At 41.6% G+C, this 21493-nt stretch overlaps 1 protein-coding gene across 9 annotated transcripts; it reads right to left on the bottom strand.

Annotated features, from left to right (window-relative positions):
- Positions 1 to 6: 6 nt before the first annotated feature.
- On the bottom strand, positions 7 to 20472 carry ZNF789 (zinc finger protein 789). 9 transcript variants are annotated; one of them, XM_033110590.1, is made up of 7 exons: positions 20265 to 20472; positions 17087 to 17164; positions 13081 to 13201; positions 12798 to 12924; positions 10730 to 10843; positions 8539 to 9602; positions 7 to 364 (listed from the first exon to the last, which is right to left on the bottom strand). In XM_033110590.1, the coding sequence occupies exons 3-6, from the start codon at positions 13093 to 13095 to the stop codon at positions 8590 to 8592; spliced, it is 1269 nt and encodes a 422-aa protein (XP_032966481.1). In that variant the 5' UTR covers positions 13096 to 13201; positions 17087 to 17164; positions 20265 to 20472; the 3' UTR covers positions 7 to 364; positions 8539 to 8589. The 9 variants fall into 9 exon arrangements, with proteins under 9 accessions (XP_032966481.1, XP_032966482.1, XP_032966478.1 ...); XM_033110591.1 differs by having other exon boundaries at positions 20270 to 20472; XM_033110587.1 differs by lacking the exon at positions 13081 to 13201 and adding an exon at positions 6356 to 6580 and having other exon boundaries at positions 20265 to 20471.
- Between the last annotated feature and the right edge of the window lie 1021 nt (positions 20473 to 21493).

Below are 21493 nucleotides of genomic sequence, written 5' to 3'. Positions count from 1 at the left end.
TGGATAAATAGCATAAATTTATTTTCTCACAGTTCTGGAGGCTGGAAGTCCAAGATCAGGGTGCCGTCAAAGGTTGGTGTCTTGATGCATCTTCCCGTCTTGTAGACAGCTGCCTTCTCACTGTGTCCTCACATGGCTTTTCCTGTGTGGTGGGCAGAAAGAGAACTCTGGTGTCTGTTCCTCTTACAAGGACGCCAGTCCTATCAATGAAAGGCCCACACTGACAACCTCACTTACCTTAATTAGCTCCATAACAGTAAGGAATCATATTAATTACGTGTTTTCTCCCATAGTACCAAGCAGTGTCCGACAAAATGGTAAACCTAGATTTTTGCTACCAAAGTCACAGAAGACCTGACTGGAGCTGGGAGAGAGAGTTATAAAGTCATTAAAATCTTTGTCTTAGAATGTCGTTTTAAAATTTTCAAATTCTATTCTAGAAGGTTGGGCACCTTACTTGGAATTTCTAGGTCTCCAGAGCAGAAATTAAAAGGAAAGTTCCTGGTGCCCCCTAACGAGGACTGCAGGGTCAGGAGCCTGGCCAGAGTGAGGGATCAGAGGGTCTCCAACCATCCAGGGTTCCAGAAGGTGTGCGAGGCAGGGCTGTCTACCAGGCCCAAGTAGAGGGTCCTGCTGAAGCTGAGCAGGTGAGCCCCCCTCTTCCCACATGCTTACTTTCTGGTAGGATTCTGAATAGTCTGGCAACCATTATTGATCTAGCAGGTATCATAATGGAATGTGGGATCATTGGACAAGCACAGCATGGCTTGGGGGACTCAGTGGCCACTCATCTTGAGCCACATTGCCACTTTGAATGATTGGTCTAGATAATCTATCTTTGCACTCCTGTCCCCTTCAGAATCCATGTTGGATTCTTTTGGTGAGCAAAGGGCTTATCATAATTGGGCTCCACATTTTGATTATTTTTAATTGTCCAAGACCCACTTACTAGATTATATATATGGCTTAGCTGTTGGCCACAGCCACGAATAGCCTTTAGGGCATGTCTCTGGTTCTCCTATAGCTAAATGTACTGCTTGTAATTCAATCTTCTGTCTGACCAGATTGCTGATCTCCAGATCAGTTCTCATCCATACAACCAAAGCTGCCATTTTTTTGTTTTATCAGGGAGTTTTATGGCTACCACTTGACAGTGGGGGAAGGAAAGTGCTTGGAAAGGGTAATTGTCAGCCCAATAGGGCTGCTACTCTTTCCTGATGTGACACGTCCCTCAAGCTCTTCCTTGTGGAGGTGGGTGGGGAAGTTAATGTTACTCTGAGCTCCAAAATCTCCAGTACACATAGATGCAAAATCCTTGATCTAAATAAAGCCTTGGGGCTACATGTGTCTCAAAAATCAGAATTTTTCAGTTTTTAGAAAAGTATTTACATAACACCACATAGGGGGTTGGGCCAATACTCCATAATCCAACATGTTAGTATTTCTGAAACAAAATGTATGAATATGAAAATGGCCACTGGGACTGTAAACCTTATTTGCCACCAGAGTTCAGATCAGCTCAGGTTTGGTAACCAAGTAGATTATGAGGAAACATTTTTGCCCTCAGAGATTTTAGGATTTTTAGAATTGGAAATAAAAGGATTGTGGATATTTTTATATATAGGCCTTGGACATTTATATATATATTTATAAATACATATGTGTGTGTGTGTGTATATATATATATATATATATATATATATACACACACACACATATAAATATCTACATCTACCTACATAAAATTTTAGATAGATACATATCTAGAACCCCACAAACAAGGCCAAACTGTAGGGACAGAGCAAGACCTGTTTGCTTAATTCTCCAGCATCATATCTCTGTAGATACCCTATGAGCCAAGTTCAAGTCTTCCCACTTCTCCTTGCTGAAATACCCAGCCACTTGCTCACATGACAGCAACTCCGAAAGAATCAGGAAATCATTACAATTCTTGGAAAGTACTAAAATTAAGGGCTATGGGCATCTTAAAGATCTTGATCTTTGGAAAGGTCTTTTGCATTGTATCACTGGACCCCTTGGGTTTTTAAAAAACCTGTAACAAAGTACAATTTACAATATAAACAAATTAGATGAATGTCACAAACACACCCACGTAACGAGCATCCCAATCAATAAACATTACCAGCCCCCAAAAGTCCCTCCCCCTTGTGCTCCACTCCAATCATTATCTCCCAACCAAAGGCATTATCTTGTCTTCAGGCAACATAGTTTTACTTGTTTTTGTACTTTATATAAATGGAATCACCCAGTATATATTCTCGTGTCTAATTCATTTCACTTACATTTTTGAAATGTATCCATATTACTGATGTACTTGTAGACATTTGTTACGGACTGAAGGTTTGTGTCCCTCTAAAATTCATGTATTGAAGCCCTAAACTCCCTGTCTTGCTTTTGGAGATGAGGCCTCTAAAGAAGTCATTAACGTTAAATGAGCTCATAAGGTGGGGCACTGACCCAATAGAATTAGTGTCTTTCTAAGAAGAAACATCAGAAAGCTTGCTCGCTCCTTTTCCTCACACATTCACTGAGGAAAGACCATTGTGAGGACAGAGCAGCTCTCGGCCAGCCAGGCAGAGTCCTCACCAGGACCAAACCAGCCAGAACAGGAGTTTATTTTCTCGTAGTTCTGGAGGCTAGAACTCCAAGATTAAGGTGTTGGCAGGGTTGGTTCCTTCCGAGGCCTCTCTCCTTGGCTTGTAGATGGCTCTCTTCTCCCTGTGTCTTCACATGGTCTTCCTTTTGTATAGATCTGAATCCAAATTTCCTCTTTATCTAAGGACACCAGTCAGACTGGATTGCGGCCCACCCTAGTGATCTCATTTTAACTTAATCACCTCCTAAAGGCCCTATTTCCAAATACAGTCACATTCTGAGGTACTAGGGTTTAGAACTTCAACATACACATTTTTGGGAGTGGATACACAACTAAACACATAGCAGATAGAAACTGCTAAAAGATCAAGCTTAGTTATTTGTTCAGTAATTCATACAGTTTTTTTTTACTGAAACACTACAAGTCTTTTGGGAAAAAAATATAGGAGGTATTGTCCTGATCTCAGATTAATAAAGAATATCTTAATACTCTGCATTAAGTTAGCTTAATTATAACAGCTCTAAAAAATAGACCCAAAAAGTTATAGTTGTTCATTTCTCAGTCCTACACTGTGTTTTCCCAAAAATAAGACCTAGCAGGACAATCAGCTCTAATGCGTCTTTTGGAGCAAAAATTAACATAAGACTCGGTCTTATATAAGACCCGGTCTTATTTTACGATAAAATAAGACCGGGTCTTATGTTAATTTATAGTAACATAAGACCGGGTCTTACGTTACTTATAGTAACATAAGACCGGGTCTTATGTTAATTTTTGTTCCAAAAGACGCATTAGAGCTGATTGTCCGGCTAGGTCTTATTTTCGGGGAAACATGGTAATAGTTTAAGGCACACAAACATGACTGCCAGGGTGGCTCTTCTCCAAGCAGTCAATCTGATGACAGCTCTTCCATCTTCAATACACAGCTTCCAAGATGCCCTGGGTTTTCTAATCTAGTCAACTGGAAAGAGGAAAAGAGCATGGAGGTGTGAGGGCTTTTACGGGCCAAGCCAAAAAGTGGCACACATCATCTGTACTCACACTCCAACGGTTAGAATTCAGTCACCTCGTTACAGTGAACAACACAAGCTGTGAAATGTGGTCTAGCTGTGTGCCCAGAAAGAACAAAAACAAATTTCTGATAAATTGGTAGCAATCTGCAACAAGACTCAAAAAGCACCATCATAAAAGAAAAGATTGATAAATTCAACTACATTAAGATTAGGAAAAGACAAACAAAATAGGAAGCACAACCCATGGTAACGAAAAGATGTTCAACTACATTAGTAATAAGAGAAATGCAAATTAACCCATAATTAGATACTATTTTATACCTTACAGAATATCAACCTTTAAAAATCTGTCAGAAGCAAGTATTGATAAACATACAGAGTGGCAGGACATCTCATCTATTGCTGTTGGGGGTGTAAATTGTTACATGTATTATAGAAAAGTTTGGCATTACCTTTTTTTTTCTTTCCCCTTCTTCCACCTCCCCCCACCCCACTCCGACTCCAGCCATTGTTTCTCAGTCTAGTTGTGTAGAACACAGCTCCCTGGCCCATGCTGGTGTTATGAGCCTTGCGCTCTCCCAGGCTGAGGCAGCCAGTTGCCAGGCGTCGGTCGGCCGCTCACAGCAGCTCAGGGCAGCTCAGGGCAGCTCACAGCAGCTCTCGCCGGCTGCCGGCCACTCAAGCTGGCCATCGGCCGCTCATGGCAGCATACGGTGGCCCATGGCAGCACAGGCAGCTCACGCTGACCTCTGGCTGCTCACGGCCCAGTATCAGTGAATAGGATTAAACAACACAGAAATTTGGATGATTCTCAAAACACATGTACAGTGAAGGAACAAGAGTATAATTCAATGTATGTAAAATTCCAGAAAAAGCAAAGCTAAGTAATATAGTGTCCAGATATAAATAGGTGCTATGTATACATTATATAAGAGAGTGGTTAACATAACACTCACAGTATTTGTGAATCTTTGGTAAAGAGGAGGGGAGCTAAGTTTGGAGAGAATACAAGGAGCTTTCATGATTCTGAAAATGATCTATTTCTTAACTAGAATTAAGATGCATGCAGGGTTCTTTTTATAATTATTTACTGTCACATGTCTTCATGGACTTTTGAATTACATTATTTCACAATAAACATAGACAAGTTTATTGTGAAATATTGCTAACATACAGACAAGTACACAAAATAGATTGATTTTAAAGAACATTCACATATACACCACACATATTTATCAATTCTTAAAATGCCAGATTTGTTTCAGATCGTTTTTTAAAGAAATAAAACAATGTATACTGTTAAGGACCCTCATATACCCTCTCTAATCCCATTCTTTTTTCTTTCTCATCAGAAAGAATATCCTGAAATTATGTATCCTTTTCCCCATTTTATATTTTCCTTATAAGATCTTACATCCATAAATAATACATGTAGTATTGCAGCTTTCAGAATTTTAAGAGCATATTCTACTTTAAATGTCATTTTGGATCTAGATTGGTTTTTGTATATATCTATATATCTGTAACTATGTATCTGTATCTAGATTACTCAAACTGCTAAAAAGTATCCCATAGAGAGGTGGCAAAATGCTAAATTTGGTGAATCTAGGTAAATGGTACAAGGGAGTTTTCTGTACTATCTAATTTTTTCTAAATTTGAAATTATTAGTATTTCAGAATATCATTACTGATTCACTTATATTAGCCATATGCACTTCAGAATGGAAGTGGGAAAAATATCCATTTACAATAGAGACACAAGTAAGTAGCCATGAATTTACTTTAAAAAATGTGAGAACTTAACTGAAAATTTATTTTGCCAGGAAGTCATTTATTTCTACTTTATTCTAAAATTTATTTTTGAATATTATGTGTTTTTGCTTTATATTAGGTTGGTACAAAAGTAATTGCGGTTTAAACGGTTAAAAATTGCAAAAACTGCAATTATTTTCGCACCAACCTAATACTTGCTTGCACCTAATTTCCACCAGCTAAGAAATGTTGACAAATGGAGAAGCCACCTTGATGAAGTTACAGTTGAGAATGAACTTGAACAAAGTCTAGATCAGGGGTGTCCAAACTTTTTTCAACGTGTTTTACCAAGGGCCATATGCAGTAGAATACACAAACAGCTGGCCACTCACTCGAGGTGAAGTACGTATTGCCTCACCTGGTTTATTTAAGTAAACTAAATATATTTTTGGAATTTGCTGCGGGCCAATTAAAAATGGATTGCGGGCCGCAGTTGGCCCGCGGGCTGCAGTTTGGACACCCCTGGTCTAGATTCATACAGGTGTTGTCAAAACTTGAATGTGAGCTGCATTTTGGTCATGCACATAAACCATTATTACATGATATTGTAGTCAAGTGTACTCAAGTGTATAAAAATATGAGAAAATAAAACATTTATCAACTTTTATATCTTATTTAAGTTTTAACACTCCCTGTTTTTTAATTTCTAATTTAGCATTTTACCTAAAGCAGGCAAATTTGTATTATTTATTTTTCCCCTTGACTTAAATATGGTGAAACAGCTTCACTGGTCTTCTCAAGAAAAGACGTGCCTTTTCTAGTTCAGTGGAATAGTCTAGATTGTTGATGCCAGACTCCCCCGACCTTCACTGATTGAGCTGATGGTTGCTCAGTCTACCCAGCATGGAGAACAATGGGTCCAGTCCATTAAGCAAATAGAAAAGTCAAAACTTGAACATTTCTTTCCCATTACCTTCTCTGGAGGACTAGTTTGGAGCTCTTGCCTTCCGCTGTTAACAAACATGACACCGCTAATCTGTGCTCTTGGCCTGGCACCTGTCTCGCTTCTGGGAAAGGCAGGAAGCCTTCCCTGCACTCGCACTCGTGAGGTGGGGGCTCCTTTCTCCCGAAACAAGTTGGTTCAACAAGCCTACCAGACCAGTGTCATCCCTGCCTCCTTTGTGTCCCAGAAATTCAACTGAAAAAAATATTTTCAAACATAAATGAAAACATTTTATAGGGGTCATTTATACAGGGGAAAGAAGTTCATTTAATTTAGTTGTAGAGAAGGAAGTGGCACCAAATACAAGTCTCCTTGTGTCTCCGTAAGAAGTCTTTACAGGCTCTTTACAATTCTATTCAATAAACCTTTTGGTTATGATGGAAACGTATATCTGTGCTGAACCTGAAATGTGGATTTTGACTAAGGAATTCAGTTTTATTTCTTCATTTTTAATAGCCTCATAGGACTACTGGTTACCATACTGAGTAGCGCAGATCTTTTCTTCCCCTGGGGACAGATGTGGCTGATTGTAAGCGTGTTTCATGTTAACCTTGGATCCTTTAGTTGTGCCCTTTCATTCTGGAAAGCTGGAAGCTTGTACTTTATCTGAACAGAATAGATTTAATAGCCTGGCCCAGACTTCTAGGTACTCAAGGCTGGATCTGCTTTTCACAGGTCGCCATCTCCCAAGGTTAAAGGGGACTTATCTCTCATTGGCTTATCTCCTCATCAGTCAGAAATTTCAACTTCTTAATTTTGCTTAGGGAAACAAAATTTGGCAGCCCTTTCTTCTAGCCAATAATGACCAGTCAAAATACTGATTAGGTATTTTCGAAACCAATATACAACCTAACACTAATCAATATTTTCCTCCTGCAAGGCTTAAGAGTCCTCAATTTTATGGGGTGCCACTTGCGTTCTTCTCATTCTTAATAGCAATTTATTGCTGGGTAAGAAATCATGGAATTGGTGGTAGTAAGAAAAGAATAAGAAATAAGAGGGGATTTGAATAATATGACAGGGTCTAAATAGCTTTTTTTTTTAAGGAGGGCTCAGCTCACAGTGGCCCATGTGGGGATTGAACTGGCAACCTTGGTGTCATTAGCACCACATTTTAACCAACTGAGCTAACCAGCCACTCCCTAAATAGCTATTTTTAATGCAGACCTAGGAAGATGTTTATGATATTAGAATTTCAAATGGGTTTCTTGTATTGGTAAGCTGAAGGGAAAAGTAAGTAACACAGTCAGCTCAACCTATATTTAACCTGAATATGAGAATGTGCCTGGAAGAACTATGGGAACAAAAAGGATATGGCTCTTCAAGAACAGTTGACACTTTTTGAGTACAAGCCATTTCTTTGTGGGTAGAGGTGCTGAAACACTGGGAGTGGAGTGTAGAAGAGACACAGATAAGAGAAGACAGCGAATACAGCAGCTATCCTATGCGTAAATATATGTAATCCCATGGGAAAATCTGAAACCAATGTATGGTACATGCTTCAGAGATACTCCACCCAATGGGAGAGGGAGACCTGGGATATATCGATTCCCATCAAGTACTGGTTATGGCCTGCTCTCAGGATGTGCTAGTCACCCCCAAAGAACAGTGGCCTTTCATGGTTTTAGAAAAAGCCCGCAGGCCATGAGATGAAGATAGTGCAAGGCGCATGAAACCCATGGAAGGAGTAAGGCCGGAGGGACACGGCAGGGTGCCAACAGCAGCTGCTGTAAACACGGATTTAGAACTCGCAGTAAAATGTATTAGCATACTCAATTCTATAAACAAATTTAAGTAATTCTCCATACTTCACTAGCTACTAGTGAGTAGCACTTATTTTTAAACAGCCTATCAATCTAGGTCATTGCTCTGTATGACACCAAGAAAGGCTTTCATAAATTGTTCATGATCCAACGGTCTCCAGCCTGGGGGACCACAGAACAAAGCTACTATGCCTTCCTTCCGCCTTAACTTGACTTGGGAGAATGAAGGCATAGGGGGCTCAAGGGAAACTGCACACAAGAGCCTATCACATTGTCTATCAGGTAGTTCTGGACTACAGCAAGAAGGTTACCTACAAAAAGGGGTCCCCACAGAAAAACCAGTTTGGTTCCTGTTTACTAATTTTCATAAAACAATCAAATTATACATACTTGCAATAGTGGTACGTTCTGGTCTTTAAATGGCAGCTTTTCTGGGTAGCATCACGTAGCTCTCCGCTCTCTGTGAGTACCCTGATGCTTAATAAAGCTTGTGCGCCAACTGAAAGATTTCCCGCACTTGTCACATCTGTAGGGTCTCTCTCCATTGTGAATGACTTCATGTCGACGAAGATTTGACTTAAAACTAAAAGTTTTTCCACATTCTCTACATTCAAATAATTTTCCCTTGGTATGTGTTCTTCGATGCTGAATGAGATCTATATTCCGACCAAAGGATTCTCCACATTCACTGCATGTGTAAGTGTTCTGTTTACTGTGAATTTGTTGATGGCTCTTAAGGGTTGAATTCCGAACAAAGGCTTTTCCACATTCAAGGCATTTATGGGGTTTTTCTCCACTATGGATTACCTGATGTCGAATAAGGGTTGAATTCTGACTAAACTTTCTTTCACATTCACTGCATTTATAGGGTTTTTCTTTGGTATGGATCCTCTTATGCTCAACAAGATATGCCATCTGCCGGAAAAATTTTCCACATTCATGACATTTATATGGCTTTTCTTGAGGGTGACACTGCTTATGGACACTAAGAGCTGACTTCCGTCTGAAGGCTTGCCCACATATGTCACACTCAAAGGGGTCCTCTGAAGTGTGAATTCTTTGATGTCGAACAAAATTTGCCCGACGCTTGAAGACTCTTCCACATTCACTGCATTCATTAGATTTTGCGTTTGTAGGAATTTGCTTATGCCTCAAAAGCGATGATCTCTGATGGAAGGCTTTTCCATATCCCTCACATTTGCCCTGCTTCCTCCTTATTTGAGCATGCTGATCCTGAAAAGGGTTACGGTTTTGAACGAAGTCCTGGTTGCATTCATCACCAACAGTAGGGAGTCTAACTCTATAAATGTCCACAAATTTGTTCCATTTAAGTAATTTTTCTGAAGGTCTCTTGACCATCTTCTGCCCTACCACCGATACGTTACAGGACTCTAAATCTTCAGAAATGTTATGCTTTGGAGTTAACTTTATCATCTGGTATCTGGCTTCAGAACCTAGTGAAGTAACAAGAAAATATATAAATGACCTGTCTACCACAGAAGGAAAAAGGGAACAGAAGTCAACTGTTTGTGACATAAGATACCCAAATGAAGCTAAGAGGTGCTCACTTTGTTACATCTGGCCAAAATTCCGATTTTCATAGCACTCCCAGATTTTATAACAGAAAGAGCTCTTGACATCAACCAACTAAAAAAATGAACAAGAGTGTGTGCATCAGAGAATGTGAGAACCAAATGAACCCATCATCATTATTGAACAAACTTAACTATGGGTACTCAGTAGTGTCACATAAATGTAGGAGAGGTAGCATCTTACATTTTCTAAATAAGCATGCTTTACATAATTCTGGGAGAAACGGCTCCTTAAAAATGGAAAAAGTATAAGATAGAATAGAAAAGGAACCAGAGGGAAGTAGGTACAAATGGCAACAGAATAGAGTACTGGTTCTTAACCAGGGGTGATTTTAGCTACTGGGGGACATGTAACAATGGACATTTTTGGTTGTCACATTGGAGTGGTGCTACTGGACTCTTATGGGTAAAGGCCAGCCATGCTGCTAAACATCCTACAACGCACAGGGCAGCTCCCACACAACAAAGAATTACCTAGCCCAAAACGTCAAAGTGCCTCTACTGAGAAACCTTAGAAGGATGTGGAAAAAGGTAGAAGCAGAGCAGGATATAGGAAGTAGGAAAAAGTAGGCACCTCAAGAAACACTGAGGAAGAGAAAAACAAAATGAAAGCAGGGGAACAAGAAAAAGTAGAAAGGAAGGATAAGTATTGAGGGTAGCGTATCGAGGATGACAGCAAGAGCTGTCAGAAAATACCAGACCAGATGCTTTAAAGAAGTACTTCACTGCAACAGACAGGATGAGCTTTGAGGACTTGAAATCAAATCCCAAATAGCAATCTACTGTGTGACAGGTTTCTTAATCTATCAGTTTCTTCATCTGGAAAATGGGGATGGTGGTCATACCTACCACCTTGAGGGCAGTAGGGATAAACAAGTGGGAGGATATATGCTAATCACCCGGCTCAGTATCTGGGACACAAAGGGGCTTCATTAATGTGACTTCCCTTTCTCTTTATGATTTCCATTTGACTGGGCCTCCTCACCCACCTGGGCAAGCATTACTGGAAGCCTTCCTAGTACCAGCTCTTGGCAGATCCAGGATCCATGGGTCTTCCCACTGTTCCAGCTGACAGATCACCTCAGGTTTGGGAAACTGAAATCCTACTCATGGGGAAGCAAATGGGATGTGGTGGTTAGTGAGTTACAGAGAGAGGTCCTAGAGCTCAGTTTAACCTTTGGGTCTACAGCGGCAAGAAGAAATAAGGACAATAATCAAAGGGCTCCTGAGAATAGAAATTGGCACAATCTTTGTGAAAATTTGGTCATTTTTATTGATAACCTGAACGATATTCACACCCTTGGATGTGGTCATTTCACTCTTAGAAATACAGCCTAAGGAACCAGGAGGACAAAAATTAACGTTCCAGAGATGTTCAGTAGAGTTGTAACAATGCAAAAATGGATATAAACTAAACGTTAATAGGGGGATAATTAAAGTATAGCACATTAATACAATGAAGGCAAAAGTAGTAGACACATATTAAAAATCCATGTGTTCAAAAAACATTTATTAAAATAGGAAAATGCCCCCTAGATATTTAAAAGCAGAATACCAAACTCATGTACAGTATGATAATCCTCATTTTGTTTTTAACACTATCTATATGTGTGCATATACATATGTACGTATACATATATGTGAAAAGACAAGGAAAAAGTAAACCAAAATGTTGACAGAAGTTACTTCTGGGCAGTGGGCCTGTAATGGTTTTTATTTTCTATTCTATTACTGAAAAATCATTCAATAATATGTATATATTAAGAGGCTGAAAAGTGCCCATATCCTCAAACTCCAAAATTCCAATCCTGGGACTATATATTGGGGAATAATCAGATATTCATATAGGGCTTTATAGTCAGAAATATCCATTGGAACATAATATAGATGATAAACACACAACCAAAGCAACAAACAAAAACAAAGCCAAGCTAAACATTCTTAAATGAGAAAATGATTAAATATTATGCATCATACAATAGAATTACATTAAAATTTTTCCTGTATTTATGGGGGCTTTTAATAACAGGGAAAATGCTGATGCTGTAACACTGAGTTTTAAAGGGATTACAGAATTATACAAAGAATATGCTCAGCTACATTTTTAAAAAGCATAGGGAAACAAAAAAACTGGAAGGAAATATTCCAAAATATTAAGTGTTACCCCTGAATGTTTTCTTCTTCCCTTCATGCTTTCCTATACCTTCCATGTATTCAAATATGCTCTCGTAATTTGTAAAAGGAAAATAAACATTAACAAATCCGGAGGTAGGTGGACAATCCCACCACATACTCTGTGCCAAGAGTGTCAGTGTGGAGGGCAAACATGTGGTCCCAGAAAGAAAACTATCCAGGAAACTTCCACAGGACTCTGCATTGGAATAAGACAAAGGCTGGCTCCTGGGAAGACGGAAGCAGTGAAGGTTCAGAAATGAACTCAGTTAAGAATCATTTCCTGATCAGGTAGTGATGCTGCAAACAAAGAAGTAACCCATTGCCAGAGAAAAGACTTTTTAAGAGAATAAGAAGCTAACGTTTAGAATCCAAATAGGCCAATCCAAATCTTTGCAATGCCAAGAGGTCTTATAGGGTAGTGGTGGAGGAGGCCAGTGGGAGTGGGGAATGGACTCTAAAACAAAAGGAAAATATTCCTCGTCTACAATCCCCTATCTGAAACCCTGGAGGCCAGTTGTGTTTCAGGATTCAGAATTTTTCCAGATTTTAGAAAGATGACTTGGTGTGTCATTTTCTATTATATACCACCTCCAACTCAACAGGGTTTAGAGCTGTACCTTTAAATCAAACACACTGACATTTCTAATGCTAAAAAACAAAAACGAAGACCAAGTGGGAAAAATAAGGATGATAAATAGCTTCGTGTAGGATGAAATCAGGTTTTGTCACCCGATGACGTCATGTTGGGTCTTGTAGCCAAATGAGTTACGAAAATACTTCCGGTTTTCAGAACTTTTTCTGATTTTGGAACAGCAGAAAATGGACTGAGGACTTGTGTAGACACTCAAAGCACTCAAAGCCAAATCTTTAAGCCGTCATTACCCAGCAAGATCATGTTTCTGTAATTCTCCAGCATCACATCTCTGTAGAGGTCTCTCTGAGTCCAGTCAAGTTTGTTCCACTCTTCTCTGGTGAAGTTCACAGCCACATCCTCAAAGGACAACTCCTCCTGAAAACATATTAACTAATTATAGCCTCAGTTCTGACAATAACTTTGCGAGCAATTGTTATTATTCTATAGGTCAGGTTTGATGAGGTAAAGTGACTTGGCCAAGCTCATTCAATCAATAGGCAGATTCAGGCAGAGATCAACTCATCTTCCTACCCTCAGGCCAGGCATGTTCTCTCTTCTAGCGTCGACAAACTTTTTCTCTAGAGGGCCAAATGGCAAATAGTTTAGGCTTCTCAGGCCACTTGGTCTCTGCAGCAATTATTTAGCCCTGCTGCTGTAGCACAAAAGAAAGCCATGGAGGACAGATAAGCGAATGGGCATGGCTGTGTTCCAATAAAACTTTACTACCAGGTCCAGGTAGCAGCCCATTCCTGCTCTATACAATACTACCTTTTACAAATAATATATTTCTTTTGCCCGGGTTCCCATAAGGAAGAGATGGCACACACAAATGAGCTCACTGCAAAGAGCTTAGCATGCAGACTAGTCATGATGGAATGGACAGGCTTCCTGAAAACCAACAAAGCCTGCTGAAGCATGCAGGGGCTGGCTATGCTGGGGAACCATTACCTACTAGGTCTAAAGAGGAGGGGAGGGAAAGGGTTATTGGAATCCAGAAAGTTGTCGAAGAGGGAACAAGGCTGGAGCCAGGGCCTTAGAGAAATGCAGCCACTGTCGTCTGGCAGCCAGCAGGGTGGGAGCTGTGGGAATAAGCACCTGACATTAATTTCCTCCAAGTCTCTGGTCCCCTGACCCCCTCCATCCATTGTCAAAGCCTACCAGAAGCCAGAGGGCAAGAGAACCTACTGATGGTGATTATAAAGATGAGCCTCCCAGGGCACAGACCAAAGTGGGGAAGGGTGGAGAGTACATTCAGAGAGATAAAGTATTCAGCACAATGTCTGCAGTAGAAGTTTCCATTTGCAATTGTGTGCTCACCCCATGTGGGCTGAGAACAGGCGCCTCATTTACACGTTACTGAGGCCCTTGGAGCAGCGGCCTGGTTGTCTCCCCACCACTTTCTCTTACAAGACACTGTGTGGGTTCAGGGGGTATTTGTACAGAACAAGGGTGCTCCTTAGTAGGGAATACCCACCCCCATCCTGAGAAGCTCTCCTCTGGAAACAGACACCAGAACTTCCCAAATCACATGGCCTTTCTTTCCTGCCTACCAAACCTGACTTCCTCAAGCCCCTCACCTCTGTCCTGAATGTCCCTCCTGTACAGTCTCCTCAACCTGACCGACTCAGCCGTCCGCACTGTCTGCATCTACAGGAAGGTTAACAAGCGCTGGGGCGGGGGGTGTGAAACGGTTCAATCTCCCACTGAGTTATCTCCGTACACTGAGTTTTACAGTGGGGCTCTTAATGATTCTCAACAACTCTCATTCTCAAATTCCTCACCAGTGGTCCTCTACATCTTTATCATTCCTGTTCCTTCAAGAAACATTTACTGAGCAATGAGTTGTTAGCTTTCATGCTATAGGCCAGTACTAAAAATAAAGGTTACAGTTCCTGCTGAGGCTACATGACACAGCGATTCAGACGGTGCGCTGCTGAACTCTAAGGACACCACTGACATCACAGCTGTGTGGACAGGGCTCCCTAGAGTTGCTAAGCGCACAACTGTACAAACCCATAGCAGCCCTAGTCCTTGCTTCAAGGGGTGAACGGTCCAGTGGGGAAAGATGGAGAAATCGACATGGCAAGGACCCAGCGGCCAATACACCGTGGGGGTAATCAAAGGGGGCTGTGAGGACAGGTACCTCACCTTGCCTTTCAGAAGGCGATGCTAGTTATGTCCCAGAAAACAGCCCAGAGCACGTGCTCTTCAACTCCTCACACTCCCCGCTGCCCCAGACCATTATTACTCCTCCTCCTCTCCTCCTCCCTCAGGCTGCCCTTCTAGTAATCCCTCCTCCTCTGCCTTTGATTCCATTCTCTCATCTCCTCCAGGGTCTGAATCCAATGACAATGAGTCTTCCTTTTCTGTATCTTTCCCCTCTTTCCCCTTGTGATAGAGTGATTTACAGTAAGAAACGTGTAATTGATCTTTGTCCCTGTTTCTGACACAGAGCTCCTAAAACCCTTGTAATTTCCTAAACGGATAAGAGCAAATGAGCATCTAGTAATACCTGATCTTTTGTCCTCGGTTTCTGAGATTGCTCCAGGCCATAAAGGTGAAAGGAATGTCTAGTTCTCATAATAAAATTCTTCCAACACACCCAAGTTTATGTTAATGAGGTGACCTTTGGAAAGTCCCTAAAACTGGGAGCCAGTACCCAGGAGAAGAACCACAAGATTAGAGAGTAAGAACTTTCAGCCCCTTCCTGCCCCCCACCTAAGAGGAGAGAGGAGCTGAAGATTGAACCTACCAACCAAGGCCAAATGATTTAATCAATCAGATCTAACAAACCTCTATAAAACCCCCAAAGTGGGTTGCTGAACTCGTGGAGATGCTGGGAGGGCGGCACGCCTGGAGAGAGCACGGAAGCTCTGCGTGCCTTCCCACATGCCCTGTCCTATGCATCTCTCCCATCTGACTGTTCCCGAGTTTTATCCTTTTAGAACAAACCCATAATCTAGTACGCAAACTGTTTTCCTGACTTCTTTGAGCCACTGCAGCAAATTCATAGAACCCAAGGAGGGGGTCGTGGAAAACTCCAAGTTAGAGCCAATCATTCAGAAGCACAGGTGACAACCTGCACCTGTGACCGGAGGCTGGAGTAGACGGCAGTCCTGTGGGACAGAGGCCTTCACCTGTAGGGTCCTGTGCTAAGTCCAGGTAGAGGGTCAGAATTGAGTAACGTTACAGGGCACCTCGCTGGTGTCACAAACTGCTTGATAGGTGGAACAACCCCACCTTGATAGGTGGAAAAACCCCATTTCTGGTGTCAGAAGTGAAGTAAAGCGTGAAAGAAGAGAAACACAGAAGTGTTTTTTCCTAAACACTCACTCCTCTACTAACTCCTTCCAGCAAAATGCTAAACTCTCTCCTATTGTTAAAAAGATGTTCCTTGAGCCTTTCTTCCCCTCTGGTTTCCACTCTCTCTCATTCGCTTACTGGACCAGCTTCTGTAAAGAAAACTCCACACTCACCTCCAATCACTCCACAAGCCACCATCTGGATTAGGCCTCCACAGCTCTTCTGAAATTGTTCTTCTAAACCGCCCTCCACCCACCAGGAGCGCCCGCGTGGGAGCACAGGAGGATAATATAGTTAACGTAGGAAGTTAGAGAGGATTTCACAAAGATGACTTTTGAGTTGAGTCTTAAGACATGAACAGGCGAGCTTGCCTGTGGACGGAGAAAGCAGGAGACACAGGAATGGAGGAGCGGAAGAGCGCCGCGCACCGCTGAGCGCAGGCTCTCTGGCCGTGGCGGAGGGCTGCAGATGCAGCGGGAAGGCAGGCAGAGCTCACAACCCCTCAGAACGTGCGGACACACTGGAGCAATGTGGTCCATCTGTTCTGACTCCAGCTCCTTCCCTCCTGATCAAGATTGTTCTTTCCGTATTGTTGCAACAGCTTCCCAACTTGTCTCCTTACTTTCAAAATCAACTTCTTATAATCACCCGCCATAACGTTACAAATGCAATAACTAAGCTTCCATGATAGCCTTTAATACTAACAGATCAGAATTTATCTCTGTATTATAAGACTTTACATTATCTACCGTTCCAAATGTCTTATAAACTCCCTCAGGGAAGAGTTTATCTCCTAGCACAAAATACAGTATCTGGCATACAGTAGGTACACAATAATGGTTACTGATAGAAACAACGAACAATTATGGTACAATAGCTAAAACTCACAGAATGTTTAAAATGTAACTAGATACTATGCAAAGTACTCCATGTACCTTATTTCATTTAATCCTCACAACTGTTTGCTATTGGTACTACCATTAGCTCATTTTACAGATCAGGAAACTGACCCAGAGAACTTATATAACTTGCTGAAGGTAACACATATAAAACAAAGCATGGATTTGAACCTGTCTGAATTTCAGAGTTTAAGGTCTTTACCTCACCTTTCAAGAAGGAAAAAAATCCCCAAATTTTAGGCTCAACCTAAAAGAAGGAGTTAACACCACGTTAAAGCCATTGATTGTCCAGCCACAGGGCTATACTGAGGAAGCAGGGGAGGAACCCAGCTCACCTTCCACAGGGCTGTCAGGAACACAGCCTCCATGGCCTGGCCTCTGAGCTGGGGCACGATCCTGGCCGCCAGGGTAGGCTGAAGGAGAGAAAAAGATAACGAGTAAGGCAGTCCGAATTTGAACCTCTCTCACCAGGCAACTCTGGGACAGGGAATTCCAACAGGACTAACAAACCTCAGCTAATACAAAGTCACTGTGTTTGGTGTTGGAATATGTGATAAAATGAAAGGAGCCACTAGAAAAGTCTTCTTAATATATAATTTCTGAAGTTAGATCAATTTCTAAAGCTACATCCAAAAGAATCTGTGGCCCTGCCCTCCCCTTCTCTCTAGACTATGTTCTGTAGCACGTCACTGAGAGACTGAATACATAAAGGGATAAAAAAGACAAAAATGGCACTTTGACATGCAACCTGCAGCAACTAGCCCAGAACTCAAACCACAACCAATGGAGCAATGCCGTTTCCCCGAAAATAAAACCTAGCCCAACAATCAGCTCTAATGCGTCTAATGCAAAAATTAATATAAGACCGGGTCATATATTATATAAGACCCGGTCTTATATTATAAAAGTAATATAGGGCCAGCCCCGTGGCTCAGGCGGTTAGAGCTCCATGCTCCTAACTCCGAAGGCTGCCGGTTCGATTCCCACATGGGCCAGTAGGCTCTTAACCACAAGGTTGCCAGCTCAATTCCTCGAGTCCCGCAAGGGATGGTGGGCTGTGCCCCCTGCAACTAAAATTGAACACGGCACCTTGAGCTGAGCTGCAGCTGAGCTCCTGGATGGCTCAGTTGGTTGGAGTGCGTCCTCTCAACCACAAGGTTCCAGTTCGATTGCTTGACTCCTGCAAGGGGGGCTGTGCCCCCTACAACTAGCAACAGCAACTGAACCTGGAGCTGAGCTGCGCCTTCCACAACTAAGACTGAAAGGACAACAACTTGAAGCTGAACGGCACCCTCCACAACTAAGATTGAAAGGACAACTTAACTTGGAAAAAAGTCCTGGAAGTACACACTGTTCCCCAATAAAGTCCTGTTAAAAAAAAAAAAAAAGTAATATATATAGTAAAATATATAGCAAAATAAGACCGGGTGTTATATTAATTTTTGCTCCAAAAGACACATTAGAGTTGATTGTCCAGCTAGGTCTTATTTTGGGGGAAACACAGTAGGTGCCAAGTCAGGACTTGATCAATAATTGCCAGCTTATTCCTAATATTTACCCCCTCTTCCAATTTAGGACCAACAGAGAAAGCCAAACAAGCTCCCCGCTACCCAATCAGCCAGGATGTCTCACTTCTATTAATTTAAAAGCTCCAGCTTTCCCACACCAACCTCCAAACTGGGCATAGTTCAGCTTTTCTTTTTTTCCCACTATAAAGCTTTCCCTTCCCTGCCTTTGAGACTCTGCCATACTTGAGTGATGGTGGCTGACTCCCTTACTATAGTGGGTTCTGAGTGAAGAGCCTTTGTTCTTATTTGGGTGGTCTTAATTTATTTCTACATCATACAGAATCAGCTCAGAGTGTAAAAACTATTTCAGGACAGTTATCAGAGACTTCAGGCTACATATTATATACAAAGACGTAATTGTTGTCAAAAAGAAATTCAGCTTTACTTGATATGAATATTTTATTGAGCAAGAAATAAACCTTGAACAAGGAGACTTCAAAATTCAGTGTTAAGAAGCTGGGCTCTAGGCAGTTACCACTCAGTTTAAAGCTTATGAGGAATAGCAGAACACGCCTCCCCAAAATATGCCCCTTTGGAATATTGATTATTTTTGAGCTGCAGGCAGTTGAAAAACAGCAAATGCGGAGAGAGGTTTTCTATGACCTCCCCTTATCTGCTTAAATACAGATCCTACAAAAGGGACTCCAAAAGGGACTCAACTGTCATAAATCCCTCCCAGGGAGTTTCATTAACCAGGAAAGATTGACTCTTGTCACAGGATGAGACTAGAAGTCAACAGCACACCCAGGCAAACTAATAGCCATCTTATCTATTCTTCTAAGGGCCTATTACCATTCCTAAAAGTTTTCTACTCTCCTCTAAGAGGCCTACCTCAGCCCTCCCCTTTCCCTATTAAGATGGTATTTAGGGCCTGAATTCTAAGCAGGAGTTACTTCTCCCTGGGTATCGACCATATATACATGAGTATACGAGTATATACTATGTTAATAAACTTTTGTTTGTTATTCTCTTAATCTTTATTGCAGGGGGGTATTAGCTAAGAACGCAGAAGAGGGGAGAGAAAATTATTTTTCTCCCCCATACATGAATGACGATGTACCTTGTTTTCTATCATGATTGGTTATTAGAAACTTACATTACTTTTAGTGTAGTAGTAGTACTGTACAATTTAACTTCTTTGTAGCTGATTGGCTAGGAAGATGCAAGGTCACCCCACTTGAAGAAAGCTCAACTTTTCATTTAAGGACAAAGTCAGCAGTGGTGGGAAATTAGCACAGTTTAAGTTTTGATTCCCCAGCTATGGGGTGACTGGCCTAGGGTTATATACCCAAACTGTGGCTTCCACTTCAGCTTTTATTTAACACTATAAATTCAATATTGTTACTCTCAGGGAGTACACAAGTGATGGGATAAACGTAATTTGCATTTCTTTTTTGTGCTTTTCTGGCTACCGGTGAAGCTTGCTTTTTATGTAAGTGCATTTTTAAGGAAATCCCTCACACACCGTTTACATTCCCTAAAAATATTATGAAAGAAGACCCTCTGCCTCTTAAGCAGGATGGTTTTCAAAAACGTCCTGATAATGGCTCCGACATTGGGGAAGGGACCGCAACCTTTTCATTATCTAAACTGTCATCTGTGAATATTGTACATTTGGAACTCAGAATCTAAAATGACACTTCACAATGTGAACCCCTTAAACTTTTAATCATACCCTGCTTTCCCCTATAACAAAATCAAACTAAACAAAAGTATCAACCATCGGACTCTGTTCTTCCTTAATGCTGAAGACGCGACTACGAGGAACATACTCAAAAGCTGGCATCTTCAGGAAGACGCTCCATAAACGTCATGTGACGTCCCCTGAAGGCCGGAAGGCGGGGGTGGAAGGGGGGAACCTCTGAGCCCTGACACTTTCCGTGGCGGAGCCACTGTGGCTTCCTCGCGGCACCCATCCCTCCCATCACAGTAGCTTCTTTCTCACCAAACCTGCTCGGCGCCTGCTCCAGGAAGTCCTAAGTATCCACTTGCAAGATTGTGTGCGCTGGGGGTACCTCTCTAGGTTTCCTGCCTGTCCCGGGACGTCATCGGCTCCTCCGTTAACCCCCAATTGAGGGCGCTAACGCGGAAGGTTCCCGCGCCTCTCTCCCGCCCACTCGCGCGCCCGGAGCCGAAAGTCCCCGCCTACGTACCGTCTAGGAACCGCGGAGGCTCCGCAACTCTATGGTCGGGCTAAGAGTACGTAGTCCTCAAGTCACATGCACAGGGCACCCCACCCTGGCTGGGCCAATCAACGTGACTTCCAGGCCCCGCCTTCGGCGTTCCTGAAACTAGTGAGAATCACCTGGAGGCTTTAAAAATTCTAATACTAAGACCCACTCTTTCACACCACTTGTCAGAATGTCTAGGAGCGGGCTCTGGTGCAATTGGATATTTTAAAAACTCCTCTCTGAGTCTAATGTAGAATGACGAACTTTTTAAGAGAGCCAACCCTGGATACAGCCATACCTGACTAAAAGCATAATAAATTAAATTATTATACACATATTCATTATTACTTTAACAAAAAATATTTTTAAAAATAAATCTTTATCTAAAATGATGTTATTTGGAGTCATTTACTTTTCTGTTACATGAATGCAATTACTTAAACAAAGTAACTGAAAATGAATAAAGAAAACCTCATTCAAAATGGAGTCCAGAACTCATGAAGGGAGGGCTGTCACGGACATACAAAAGCAAGAAGCAGCTTACTTTGCATAACCTGGATAGGAAAAGAAAGATTTTCTCCTTTCCCAGCAATAATTCAACCAATGAGAAGCTGCCACAACTCCAACCTCTTGCTCTCCTCCAATGAGCTTTTGTTCAAAACTACCTCTCCCAACTTCCTAACTTCATCTATAAAATCACACTCCTCTCTTTCGTTCTTCCAGCTTGCCTGGTTCCCCCTAGTTTGCATGCTCCAAATTGCCATTCATCTGACAGTCCTGAATAAACTTGATTTTTCTGGCTAAACCCTTTGCCTTTTTGTTTTAAAGGTTGACACAACATAGGATTAGTTAACAGTGGCAATTAGTTGTAATTTATTGTGGGGCTTATTAAATTTTGATAGGATTCCATGTGTTTAGTAAAGAAAAAAGTAAGAGAGAATACAGATTTTAAAAATACTTCTTGAGGTATTATGTGAAATCTCTCTTAAAGTCTTGATTCCCA

Source organism: Rhinolophus ferrumequinum, chromosome 7 (assembly GCF_004115265.2).
Source record: "Rhinolophus ferrumequinum isolate MPI-CBG mRhiFer1 chromosome 7, mRhiFer1_v1.p, whole genome shotgun sequence".
In the NCBI taxonomy this organism is placed as follows: domain Eukaryota; kingdom Metazoa; phylum Chordata; class Mammalia; order Chiroptera; family Rhinolophidae; genus Rhinolophus; species Rhinolophus ferrumequinum.
The sequence above is the reverse complement of the archived record's forward strand: the minus strand, read 5'-3'. Positions and strand labels throughout refer to the sequence as shown.